At 41.9% G+C, this 13,869-nt stretch overlaps 1 protein-coding gene across 3 annotated transcripts in view; it reads left to right on the forward strand.

Moving 5' to 3' along the window:
* Osbpl11 (oxysterol binding protein like 11) overlaps positions 1–13,869 on the forward strand; it is a 72,484-nt gene that overhangs the window by 47,328 nt on the left and 11,287 nt on the right. For all 3 annotated transcript variants that reach the window (XM_031363702.1, XM_031363703.1, XM_031363704.1), the window contains exons 8-10: positions 6,885–7,025; positions 8,634–9,132; positions 10,847–11,033. In XM_031363702.1, coding sequence (XP_031219562.1) covers positions 6,885–7,025; positions 8,634–9,132; positions 10,847–11,033 — 827 coding nt within the window. The remainder of the gene's footprint in view (positions 1–6,884; positions 7,026–8,633; positions 9,133–10,846; positions 11,034–13,869) is intronic.

A 13,869-nucleotide genomic window follows, 5' to 3' on the forward strand; every position in this document is an offset into this window, starting at 1 on the left:
AAAAAAAAAAAAAAAGAAAGAAAAGAAAAGAAAAGAAAATAACATGCATTCACACACACACATACATACACACATAGGCACACAGGCACACACACACGCACACACACACTAGTAGTTACCAGGCTGTCTGGAATTAGAGGAGAGGCACAAATGAGAAGTTAGTGCTTTTCACTGAAGAGCGTGGACTCTGCTTGTAGCCACAGCTTCTGTACATTAATGCAAGCAGGTGGTGATGTGAAACATCTTTCCTTAATTGGTAAGACTCTCATTCCTGTGACCTGGCCCTTCAGAGATAGACAAGGAATATGGAGTGATGTCAAAGAGGGATGCTTTGGAAGCAAAGCTTTTAAATGGCTCTGAACAGAGGCAGGGTTTGAGAAGCAGATGTGTAAGTGGATTTAGAACGACAGAGTAACCTTGGCGGGTCTATGAAGTAAGAGTGTGTGTTTACCTTCTGATGATTTTGAACTCAGAATTTTCCATTTAATAATGTGAGCCAAAGGTTGGACATAGTAATGTGCACTTTTGACTCTAGTCCTTGGTAGGTAGAGGCATGTGGATCTCTGAGTTCAAGGCCAGCCTGGTCTACAGACTGAGGTCTAGGCTAACCATGGCTATATTATGAGACCTTGTCTCAAAAAAACAAAACAAAACAAAACAAAAACCCAAAACAACCAAAAATCCCACAAAACCTAAGTGATACTAATGATGCAAACCAATTAGCCACTTTGAGCTTCAGCTTCCTCACTAATAAAGTAGTGGTGCTTAAGCCTTGTGAAACTCTGAAGGGTAAAGCTCATTTAGCAGAGTGTCCAGCTTACAGGAACCAATCACAGGGTTGGTCTTGTACTTTCTGCAAAGTACAGTCATGTACTTTCTGCAGCATTGCTTCACAGCATACAGTGTGATCCGTGTTCCCAAAGAACTCAGGCAGAACATAGTCGTCATATGAGAGGCAGTAGGGCCATGTGCCTGGGGGAGGAATGTCTGGAAGATTGGTATATGATGTGGCTTGGAATTAAAAGAAGACTGTGGAAGTAGAAATAAAGGCAAATGAATCAAGCAACGTGCATTTCAAATGACAAAAGTCAGCCAGACTATGACAAATTGGAAGCTTTTAAGCCCAAATAACAAAATAAAATTGTGTTGCTAGTCACAAAGCAAGGAAAATCAGAAAGTGACTTCTGAGAAGGTTTAGTGTGGTTCTGAGCATGTTGAATGTTAAAGGAAAGGGATATGTAATAATGCCTCTAAAGAGCACTTCAGATGATGGAAGCATAGCTCTGGAGAGAGAGCCAGACTAGAGATGTGATCCATTAATGAAAGACCATAAACTGCAGGCCAGATAGCCCAGCATGCTATTCCAAAGGAGAAGTAAAATAAAATTTTCCCTAAGGGATGAGACACAGGATCTGGAAAGAGGAGACTGCTGTATTTCCAAATCCTTCTAATGTGAGTAGATAACCTAGTGCAGACAGAAAATATGCTGAGACAGTTGTTGCTGTAAAGGCTGTTGGACTCTGCTCACGCACGCCAGAATAGACCTTTATGCATTCTGTTCACTGTGGTATAGTAGTAAATAGTTTGCTGTCAGCTAAGGGAAAAGGTGCACTTTCTTTATTCCATCAAACTGGAATAAAGAAAGCCATAGATCCTGGACTGGCAGGACGCCTTAGTGGATAAGGGTACTTGCTGCAGAGCCTAAGTTCTTCCCACAGAGTCCAGAGGTTAGAAGTAGAGAACCAGCTGTCCTCTCACCTCCACGTGTGCCACGTACATGCACATACATTTAAACACGTACACACGCACATTCATTCTATGGCTTCTTACTGCTTCTTACATCAAGACAAAAAGAGAAGAAAGGGCTGGAGAGATGGCTCAGAGGTTAAGAGCACTGACTGCTCTTCCGAAGGTCCTGAGTTCAAGTCCCAGCAACCACATGGTGGCTCACAACCATCCGTAATGAGACCTGATGCCCTCTTCTGGTGTGTCTGAAGACAGCTACAGTATACTTACATATAATGATAAATAAATCTTTAAAAAGAGAGAAGCAAGCATTGATCTGGTAAAATGGTGTTTTGTTTTTGTTTTTTTTTTTCACGCCATCTTCACATGGCATGAGTTCCAAGACACTCACTCTTGGCCATCATCACTGTTAGCCATCTGTGTTTGTAGGGATTTCACATATTTGAACATGGGTTTTGAAGTTTGGTAGTTGAATTTTTTTTTTTTAAGATTTATTTATTATTATATGTAAGTACACTGTTGCTGTCTTCAGACACACCAGAGGAGGGCATCAGATTTCATTATGGGTGGTTGTGAGCCACCATGTGGTTGCTGGGATTTGAACTCGGGACCTTTGGAAGAGCAGTCAGTGCTCTTACCCGCTGAGCCATCTCCCCAGCCCGGTAGTTGAATTTTTAACTGCCAAAATTTTGAATTTTTAGTTTAAGATTTTAAAAAATAATAATGACTAATATTTCTTTAAAAAATAAAAAGAGCATCCAGCTAGATGTGACAGCACATACTTTTAGTCTCAGCAACACAAACCTCAGGGCCATCCTGTGCTACCTCTGACAAGCTACGAAAAAAGGAAACTTTCTAAATTCTTTTCTTCACTCCTAGGTTTGGAGTTAGCATTTAGCTGTTAAAATTTCTCTTCCCAGGTCTGGTGGGTGGTACATGCCTTTGGTCCCAGCACTTGGGAGACAGAGGCAGAGGCAGGCAGATCTCTGAGTTCCATGCCAGCCTGGTCTACAAGTTCCTGTCTCAAAAAAAATTAAATAATTTTTTTCTTTTCCTATTCCAATAAATTCTTTGATTTTGTTTGTTTGTTTGTTTGTTTGTTTAAAGCAATGAAAACTGGGCCAGCAAGATAGCTCAGTGTTTAAGGTACTTGCTGCTAAGCTTGACAACTTGAGTTCAGTCCATGGGACACACATAGAAAGAGAGAACTGATACCCTAATGTGCCCACACACGTACACACATGTACATGTACAACATACATACATGTTATTTAGAGTTGTTCTTCATGGTTGTTTTTCTTTTATATTACCTCTAATAGAGGAGTTTAAGTCAGGAAGTAACTGGGTGGTGGTGTCATCACTGCTCATGTTTGGTGCTGACATTGAGTGTACCAAGGTCTCAGATAGCTGAGCATGTGCCCCACCCCTCGTGGTACCCCAGCTAACGCTGTGCTTGCATTATTAATCTATAGTCTGTAAGTTTCAACCCCAGATGTCATGGTACCTTGCACACTGCTGGGGGACATTATTTAATCCTGACATCGTCTAACCCTGAAAGGCTCTCCCTGAGCCTTCATGTGATTAGTAATCGCATACAATGGCTTTATTTGGTGTTTGTGTGTAGAGAGGCTGTCTCAACTCGTTTGTTTTAAGAGGGAATTAAAAGCAGACTTTTTTTTAAGATTTATTTTATTTATTTTTATGTGTATGAGTACACTGTAGCAGTACAGATGGCCGTGAGCCATCATGTGTGTGGCTGCTGGGAACTGAACTCAGGACCTCTGCCAGCCCAGCTCGCTCCATCATAATTCACTGTAGCTGTCTTCAGATGCACCAGAAGTGGGCGTCAGGTCTCATTATGGATGGTTGTGAGCCACCATGTGGTTGCTGGAATCTGAACTCAGGACCTTCGGAAGAGCAGTCAGTGCTCTTACACACTGAGCCATCTCACCAGCCCCCAAGCAGACTTTTATGTTGCAGTTAATCTATGCTCCAGAGTGGGAGCAGCTTCCTGATAGGTAAATTCTTCACTTAAAGTCAGACAGAAGAATGTTTTGACATCTCTCTTCAAGGTCATAACAGAAGTCTCTCTGGTGTACACATACAAAATGAGTCTGTGCAGTCTTAATGCAGGAAATAAACTGGATCATAAATGATTTGTTACAATTTATGTTTTCAGAATTTGTTATAAATTATGTTTTCAGAATTCAGGTCCTGTTATAATTTATGTTTTCAGAATTCCTTAAAAGAGGAAAATAGGGGCTGGAGAGATGGCTTAGTGGTTAAGAGCACTGACTGCTCTTCCAAAGGTCCTGAGTTCAATTCCCAGCAACCACATGGTGGCTCACAACCATCTGTAATGGGGCCTGATGCCCTCTTATATCCCTCTTATGGTTTGTCTGAAGACAGCATCAGTGTACTCACGTACATAAAATAAATAGATCTTTTAAAAAACAACAACAACAAAAACCAAGGAGGAGGAAGAAATAGAATAAAAGGAGAAAAATAAAGCAAAATGGTGTTTAGAACCCTGACCAGAGAGCATGGCTTGCTACATGAGCCTCTTGCCCTGAGTTTGGTACCTTGAACCTAGGGAAGTAGAGAACCAACTCCAGAAAGCTAGCTGTCTTCTGATCTGCACATGTGCACCTGTGAGTGCAAATGCACGTGCATCACACACACACATACACAAATAATAATTAAAGAAATAATAGCTAGAAGCCCACAATCTTATAACTTGATTGTGTTTTATGGGATTAAACTTTAAGGTTCTTTAGGTGAGTGTGTGTGCACAGGTGCTCACACGGCCCCCCGCCCCTGTGCGTGCACGCATATATATGCTTTGGTTTTGGTCTAGCTACACAGAACAAAACCAGATGAGTATCTTATTTGATAGAATTCGTAATTGTGGTAGGGGAAATAAAAATGACACCAACAAAATATTTCTTTTTGAAAATCCTCATTAGCTGGAGCTGGAGACAGAGCTCAGTTGGTTAAGAGCACTGGCTGCTCTTCCAGAGATCTTGAGTTCAATTCCTAGCAACCACACTGTGGCTTACAACCATCTGTAATAGGGTCCAATGTCCTCATCTGATGTCTGAAGACAGCTACAGTGTACTCATTTACATAAAATAAATACATAAAATCTTTTTAAAAAAATCCTCATAGCTATTCAAACATGATGGCTTACATCTCTATTCCCATCTCCATGGGGTTGAGATAGAAGAAGTATTGTCTGGGTTTAAGAGCTACAGTGAGATATTCACACCACTACTGCCCAGCCAAAAGGCATCCTTTATACAGCTCTCTGACAGAAAGATATTAGCAATCTGTTTTGTGAGAGGCAGGGCACCACTGCTGCATAAACACGCTGACTGCTGATGAAGTTCTATTGAACTTCAGTATTTGTTGTTCAATGCAAAGCCAGCCTTTAAACCCTGTACTTTAAAGTAAATTTTTGTACTCTTGTGGAACTTTGTACCACAAATTCAAAGTTAGCCTGGACTACAAAGTGAGTTTCCAGGCCAGCCTATGTATGTACAAAATAAGACCCTGGCAAAAAAATAAAAGCCAGGAGAATTAAGGGCATGGCTCCTTCTGCAGTTTGTGTTGTGCGAGTATGAGGATCTGAGTTTGGCTTTCCCAGCAGCCATGTAAAAATCAGGGGCAGTGGCAGACATTTTTAAGTGCAGTGCCGGGGAGCAGGGGTAGGGGGACAGAGGTAGGCAGATACCTGGAGCACTGACAAGCTAGTCTCGATAAATCAGTGAACTCCTCATTGAGAGATCTAGTTTACAAAAATAAATGAAAAGCAATACAGGAAGATCTCTGACATCACTTGTGGCCTTCACATGTGTACACACAGAACCAGAGTAGGTGCCTGCCTATAATTCCATTATGTGGGAAGAGGATCAGCAATTCAAAGACAGTAAGTTCAAGACCAGCCTGGGCTATTTCAAAACACTTCCAAACAAACAAAAGTTACCAAGTATTAATAGGCATGTAGCCTGGGCTGTAGAGTGAAGCTCTCCCCCATCCCAGTCTTCATCTCAAAAATAAAAAATCAGCTGGGCGGTGGTGGTGTACGCCTTTAATCCCAGCACTTGGGAGGCAGAGGCAGGCAGATTTCTTAGTTCGAGGCCAGCCTGGTCTACAGAGTGAGTTCCAGGACAGCTAGGGCTACACAGAGAAACCCTGTCTCGAAAAAAAATCATAAACCCTAGTAATAAATACGCAATTGTGTGAGCAGTCATTAGGAGCTGGTGATATGAAAGTATACATTTTCAGTTTCTATGTGTTATTGGTTAAAATGCAGAATGCTTTTGGTGGCATTGTGACTGCCTGAAAGGCTACAGTTTTTATGTGTATCTAGGGTCTCCCTTCAGTCACAGATCTCAAGCAAGACTTAGGAGGCTAAGTTCAAGGCCAGCTTGCCTTATATGGTAAGAGACTTTGTCTCAAAACAAACAAAAAAACCCTTAATATTGTAGATGTGGTGATTCCGAGGTCTGGGTCAAAGAAAAATTTATTCAGGGGACATTCTTGGTTCTTTTTGAAAAATATTGTTCCTGCCCGACAGTGGTGGCTCATTCCTTTAATCCCAGCACTTGGGAGGCAGAGGCAGGTGGATTTCTGAGTTCGAGGCCAGCCTGGTCTACAGAGTGAGTTCCAGGACATCCAGGGCTACACAGAGAAACCCTGTCTTGAAAAAACAAAAACAAAAAAACTGTTCCTTCAAAATAAGTATATTTTAGCTGGGCATATCAACATACTCCTCTGGTCTCAGTATTTAGGAAGCTAGACAGGAGGATTGGCACAAGTTTGAGGCCTTGGTTACATGGTGAATGCAGGGTGAACCAGGGTTACACAGAAAGATGATGTCTCAAACCAAACAAACAATAAATGAAAACACATATTACATGTGTCAAACACATATTACATCTGCTCAATACCGGAATTATAGTCTCCCCAAAGGGAATTTATTTCTTGGCTTAATGATGGGATTTGTATTTTCAGAAGGGTTTTGCCACCCTCTGGTTGCTTAGACTTAGTATGAAGGTCTCCACGACTGAATTGTTTTTCTCACTAGGCATTAATAAGTACCTGTAATGGTGGACTGTGCTCTCTCCCACATCAAGGAACCTGAAGACATCAATGCAGATGATGAGGTAGAGGACACCTGTGACAACAAGGAGGATGACCTGGGGGCCGTGGAAGAGCAGCGCAGTGTCATCCTGCACCTCCTGTCACAGCTCAAGCTGGGCATGGACTTAACCAGAGTAAGTAACAGGCCTCTGTCCCTCGTCCCTCAGGCCATGTGGAGCTTCATGGCTGCCATCCTAGCACAGGCGAAACCAAGGCAGGAGGATGGTGAGCTACCTAGGAGACAGCTGTCATAAATAACTAAGATTTGGGTTCCATGGAAAGCTGGAAATGTAGAAGTGAAAGATTGTTTTCTATATGTACCTGTTAGGGCACTTTAGAATTGATTGTACACCACTGAAAGGTCAAAACTGCTGTCTGTTCATTCGTTCATTTGTTCGTTTGGGGGCTGTTTTTGCTTGGTTGGTTTTAGTTTTTTAACTTAGGCTTATATGCTTGATAGGAGCCTGTTCTTTTGAAACCATGTGTGTGGCGCTGCAATCAGGGGTCAGTTCTTTCCTTCCAGCATCCTTCCCAGGCATCAGATCAGGTGGTCAGGACACACTGTCAAGAGAGCTGCTTACTAAAGGCTTCATGACCGGTGAAGATGTCCTTACCTACAGCGTTTTGTTTTGTTTGATTAAGTCAGTGTCTGTGTGTGTAGCCCTGTGTCTCAGTTTGCTTCTCTGGCTGTGATAAAACAATGACCAAAACCAACTTGGAGAAGAAAGAGTTTATTTCCGATTACAACTCATAGTCCATCATGAAGAAAAGTCAAGACAGAAACCTGCAGACAGGAGCTGGAGCAGAGGCCATGGAAGAGTGCTGCTTACTGGCTTATTCCTTGTGGCTAGCTTAGCCTGCCATGTTATACCATCCGGGACTACCTGCCCAGGGGTGGTACCAGCTACCATGGTCTAGGCCCTCCTGCATCAACCACTAATCAACAAAATCCCCTATAGACTTGCCTATAGGCCAATCAGAGGCATTTTCTCTGTTGAGGTTTCTTCCCAAATGGTCCTGGCTTGTGTCCAGTTTATAAAAACTAACTAGCACATACTGGCTGGCCTCACATTTGAAGGAATACTGCCTCATGCTCCCAAAGTGCCTTGATCGTAGGCGTATGCTGCCGTTCTCAGCTCCCACAATTTATTTTTAAAGAGAGAAGGGGTGTGGGCTGGAAGGACTGCCCCAGCAGTAAAGACTGGATACTGCTCTTGCACAGGACTTCAGTTTGGTTCCCAGAACCCTTGTTGGGCAGCTTATAACCATCTGTAATTCAGGAAACTTGAAACCTTCTTCTGGCTTCCACTGGACTTAATCTCACCTTTACATACCTGACACAAATACAGACATACACTGAGAGTTAAAAATAATAAAATTAAATTTTAAATAGAAAGGTGAAAGAAGCATGTTTCATCTAGTAGTTTTATATTATTCAATGTGTTGATATATTCCTGTAGCCTGGAATCCTGCGAACTTTAGGAGGAGGGTCATACACAGCCCTGGAGTAGTCTTTACTGCTCTGGAATGCACCTCAGTCCTCTGTCTGTCTTTCCATCTTGCTTTTGTATTTAATCTTAACCCTTCATGCTTGGGCTTCTTTCTGCCTATAAGACTTGGCTTGCATTTCTGTTTCCAGTACCTGTCTACTCTGAGATGCTCTTGGATGATAGAGATCATTATTTTGCAAATATACATGAGGATTTATTCCCCTTCTTTATTGATTTGTGTTGATGTTTTAGGTGGTGCTTCCTACATTTATCCTGGAGAAACGTTCCTTGCTGGAGATGTATGCAGATTTCATGTCGCATCCGGACCTGTTCATAGGCATCACCAATGGAGCCACGGCAGAGGACCGAATGATTCGATTTGTTGAGTACTACCTTACCTCATTTCATGAAGGCAGAAAGGGAGCCATTGCTAAGAAGCCGTACAACCCTATCATTGGAGAGACTTTCCACTGCTCCTGGAGGATGCCTAAGAGCGAAGTGGCATCTGGTGTGAGTGGCAGCTCTTCTACCCCAGCCATCACAAATCATGCTCCTCTGCCAGAGGAGGCTCTGACCCAGGGTGTCTCAGACTGTTACACTGTCAGATTTGTTGCTGAACAGGTTTCCCATCATCCTCCAGTCTCAGGATTTTATGCAGAATGTGCAGAAAGAAAGATGTGTGTAAATGCACATGTCTGGACTAAAAGCAAGTTCTTAGGCATGTCAATAGGTGTGACAATGGTTGGAGAAGGTGAGTAGAAAATGTTCTCCAATTTTTATATCAGACTTGCTAAGGTTGGGAAGGCTCTGTAGATTTTACCTATAGGGTTTTAAAGATTCTCTTGTATGTATGATACAGGATAGCCAGAGCTACATAGAAAAGCATCAGAAAAAAAAAACCAAAATAATAATAATAATAATAATAATAATAATAAATAATGAGTAAAGGTGGAAGCTGGCTATGGTAGACACTTTTTAACCCCAACACTTAGAGGCAGAGGCAAGCAGATCTATATGATTTCAAGGTCAGCTGTGTTATAGGAAGATACTGCTTGTTGATCTCAGGCCTCCTGATACATACACACAAACACATAAATACATGCATGCCCCTCCCTCCTCACACAATCAAAATGGGATTTATGATCATTCAGTCTGCTTCTGTTATGTACTTCAACATTAGAGAGAAATTAGTGTAATTGCTAACTGACAGGAGGTGGTGGCACATACCTTTAATCCCAGTACTTATGAGGCAGAGGCAGCCAGTTTCTGAGTTCAAGGCCAGCCTGATATACAGAGCAATTTCTAGAACCACCAGGGCTACAAAGAGAGACCTTGTCTTGGGAAAACAAAACAAAAAAATTAACTGAGATTTTAGGATTCTGAGTCTTTCTTCTCACTATATTTATTCAAATCTGGTTGAAATGGGGTCTCTTTGTAACAACCCTGGCTGGCTGCCACTCACTATGTAGATGAGGTTGGCCTCAAACTCAAAGAGCCATCTGTCTCTGCCTCCCATGTGCTAGGATTAAAAGCGTGCACCACCTTGACCAATTCTATTTGTCTTTGATTATTCTAACATTTTAAATATCCTAACTTGTAAGAGTAAGGCACAAATAAGTTTTGTAATCTCATTGTTGGAGAGGTCAGGATAAGTGGTTCCGTAGGGCTTATTGCCAGCCACCCTCACTTTCATGATGAGTTCTAGGCTAGTAAGAGACCTGGTCTCCATATAAAAGGTGAATGATAGAGGAACAACATCCACAGTTGTCTTCTGGACTTGACGTTTATACAGACACACATACAGACAAGCTCATACAAATAACTGGAATATAATAAATAAACTTAAAGCAGTAGTGTAGCTGGGGTATGCTTACTGTGTCTTAGTTATCTTGTACAGATCAGTTATTCACTAGTATAAATCCCCTTTTTTGCTCTCTTTAACATCAGTTAATATAGAAACCCCAAATAGAATGATACTTGCTTGAATATCACCACCCAGCTCTCTTATACCTTTTGTTGCTTCAGAATTTGGCAAACAAAGTTTAGGATGATCATAGTTGCTGATTAGAAAGATTACATTTTGTTTTTCTTTCAAGTATATAGACTGGAATAAAGAATACTTTCTTGTCATACTATCTGAGTGACTACCAAGCTGTGTCTAAGCCTTAGCATGATGCTGCACAGCAGGCTTCCACCTCAGCCCCAGAACTTTATTTTTAGGAGCATTGGTGGGAAACTTAGATTGCTTGCCCTGTAACAGTTCCAGGTTTCATGAGCCCTAGAGGAGCAGGAAGGTCACAATGAAAGTAGCCCCAATTCAGTGTTATCAGGAAATGCTCCCAAATGAAGTCACAATATCTAAAGATTAATGAATATAAAATAAAATGCTTAGTGCTAGATAGGAAAGAAGATTTTTAAATTGTGTCTTTGAAGAGCTGTAACCACCCTCCTGCCTTCACATTCAGGTGTCCTTTGTCTGTTGGAGCACGGAGAAGAGTACACGTTTTCCCTGCCTTGTGCATATGCCCGCTCCATTCTCACTGTTCCGTGGGTAGAACTAGGGGGCAAAGTCAGCGTCAACTGTGCAAAGACGGGATACTCAGCCAGCATCACCTTTCATACTAAGCCGTTTTATGGTGGCAAACTGCACCGGTAAGAACACTTTAATGATGTCTGCTTCTTGTTCTGCTCTTTGATAGTGTAGTATAACTCTTGACACTTTTTCTGTTTTGTCTTATGTGGATTAGATTGAGGGGGGTGCGCCGTGTGTGTGTGTGTGTGTGTGTGTGTGTGTGTGTGTGTGTGTGTGTGTGGTGTGGATGTATGTGCGAACATGTGAGCATGCACACATGTGTTCATGCCTAGGTATGTGTATGTAAGCCATGTGCATGCAAGTGTGTACAGAAGCCAGAAGAAGGTGTGAGATCCCCTGGAACTGGAATAATAGGCAGTTGTGAGCCACCCAGTGTGCTTGCTGGGCACCAAAATATGTCCTCTACAGCAACAACAGCAAGTGTCCTTAACCACTGAATCATCTCTTTAGCCTTTAATAGTCCTTTAAATTTTGACAGATATTTATGTACTTTCTAGCTTTTGACTATCACAAATAGTTCTTCTAGATAGGTTGGGGGATGTAGCTCAGAGGTAAGGCACTTCCTGAGCATGTACAAGGCCTGTGTTCACTCCCCAACAACTCACACACTTGTGCTGTTAATAGTCACTGGCGAGTGTACATGTTGATATCTTTTAGGTAGATACATAGGAGTGAAATTTCTGGCTTATGAATCACATTTAAGTATATTCCCTTTGTCATGTATGAGACTTAACAGTTGCATTCAGCAATATTACCTCTTCATTAGAAGACAGGTTCCTTTATTTTTGGGATTTTGTTTGTTTGTAAAACAAGGTCTCAAGTGGCCCATGCTGACCTTGAATTTGTTCTGTAGCTGATGGTTTTCTTGCCTCAATCATCCAAGTGCTGGAATTACAGGCATGTGTTACCACAGTCAGTTTTATTCAGTTTTGGGAACAAGGCAGGATTTTGCTTTTCCTGGCAAGTTTCTACCAACTGATCTATATCCCCAGCCCAATTATCTTTAAAGAAATGTAAAGAAGGTTTATTCAATTCTGAAGCACTTAACAGGTCTTTAAATTGCTATGCACAAAGCTCTAACTAAGTTTGATCTCCAGCACTATATAATTGTGTCATAGTGGCACATTTTATAATCCAGGAGGTAGAGGCAGGAGGCTCAAGCTGGTTCAAGCACTCAGGGAGGCAGATCCAGATGGATCTCTGTGAGTTCAAGGCCAGCCAGGACTATTTAATGAAACCTTGTCTAAAAATAAACAAATAACAAAGGAGTGTCCAGTCTTGGTAGGGGCTATGGCAATCTCATAATAACAGTAACATGTGATTGCCCTGAGTGCATACAATAAAAGCACATAGCTCATGTCAGAAGTGAGAATTGACTTCTAAAAGAAAGCTGCCTCTTGGCTGGGCAGAGTGGTACATGCCTATGATCTTAACAGTCAAGATAGAAGCAGCAAGATCAAGAGTTCAAGGCCAGGACAAAAATGTGCAGCAGGTAATGGTGCTTGTCACTAAAATTGAGCACCTGAGTATGATCCCAGAATCTGCATGGTGGGAGAAAAGAAGTAACTCCGGAAAACTGTCTTATGAAAACCTCCTTACACACTATGACAAGTTTGTGCTCTAGACAGATAGGTAGGTGAGTGGATAGATGGATAAATGGATATATAGTAGATGGATAGATGGATGAATGGGTGAGTAGGTAGGTAGTTGGATGGATGGAGAGAGACATAATAGATGATGAATGGGTGGGAGAGAGAGATGAGGGTGGGTGGGTAGGTAGGTAGATAGATTGATGGATGGATGGATGTTCTAAAAAACTTATTTTTAAAAAACGGTGGCAGGGAGGGGGGAGATTTAAGTCCAGTCTCTAAAACACTGAGCCTGAGGCAAGCCTGGACTACATTGAGAGCCTGTCTCAAAAAGCCAAAGTAAAAAAAAAGGCAGCTCTTGAGTTGAGTCATAAGTATGACCTGACAGGCATGTTAGAGGTAGCCGAGTTGAGTGTATAGTGAGTTAGATGAGAGGATGGTGTTGACATTTGTAGGTTAGACTAGAGGTGGGTGGATCAGAATGCAGCTGTGTCCTGATAATTCCTTTATCTTCTGGCTGCCTTCAGAAGCTAGTCACCAAGGTGAGTAACTATGGAGACACAGTCTGGCTGAGAGTGTTCTGTCTGGACTTTCATGGAAGTGTATGTTAATGTCACATTAAACTGTTAGAAACGAGTATCCTAAGGAAAGAGTCTGTTTCATTTAATATTTGTAGGTAGTGATCTGGGGAGGGTATTTGATGGTGAAAAGACCTCTGGGAGGTAGCTATAACATCAAAGATTGTGTATGGTTGTAAAGGTGTCATGAGGCTATATGTGTGAGATCAGCCTTAGCAACTTAGTGAATATCTGGAATACCAGAAGAGAAATCAACAAGAGGACTAGTCATTCCTCAGTCCTCAGAGTGTAGTTCTGCTCATGTGTGCCCAGAGAATATGAAGAGCTGGTAAGTAGTCAACATCTCTTCACATCTAGAGTGATTACGGCTGACTCTTCAAGGAATGGGAAGGCATTGCAAGTGAGATCAGAGAAGAAACAGGGCAGTTACAAAGATGGCTCTGTGCTCTTGCTAAGGACTCAGGTTCAGTTCCCAGCATTCCACGTGGTGGCTCACAACCATCTGTAATTTTAGTTCCAGAGTCTCTTCTGACTTCTGCTGGCACCAGGCATGCACATGGTTTTCATACATGTATGCAGACAAAGCATCCATATACATAAAATAAAATAATAAACCTAAAAAAAAATTGTAATGATCAAGTAACCTCTTAAGAAATATTCTAGCCGGGCAGTGGTGGCGCACGCCTTTGATCCCAGCACTTGGGAGGCAGAGGCAGGCGGATTTCTGA

Source organism: Mastomys coucha, unplaced genomic scaffold (assembly GCF_008632895.1).
Source record: "Mastomys coucha isolate ucsf_1 unplaced genomic scaffold, UCSF_Mcou_1 pScaffold12, whole genome shotgun sequence".
NCBI lineage: Eukaryota > Metazoa > Chordata > Mammalia > Rodentia > Muridae > Mastomys > Mastomys coucha.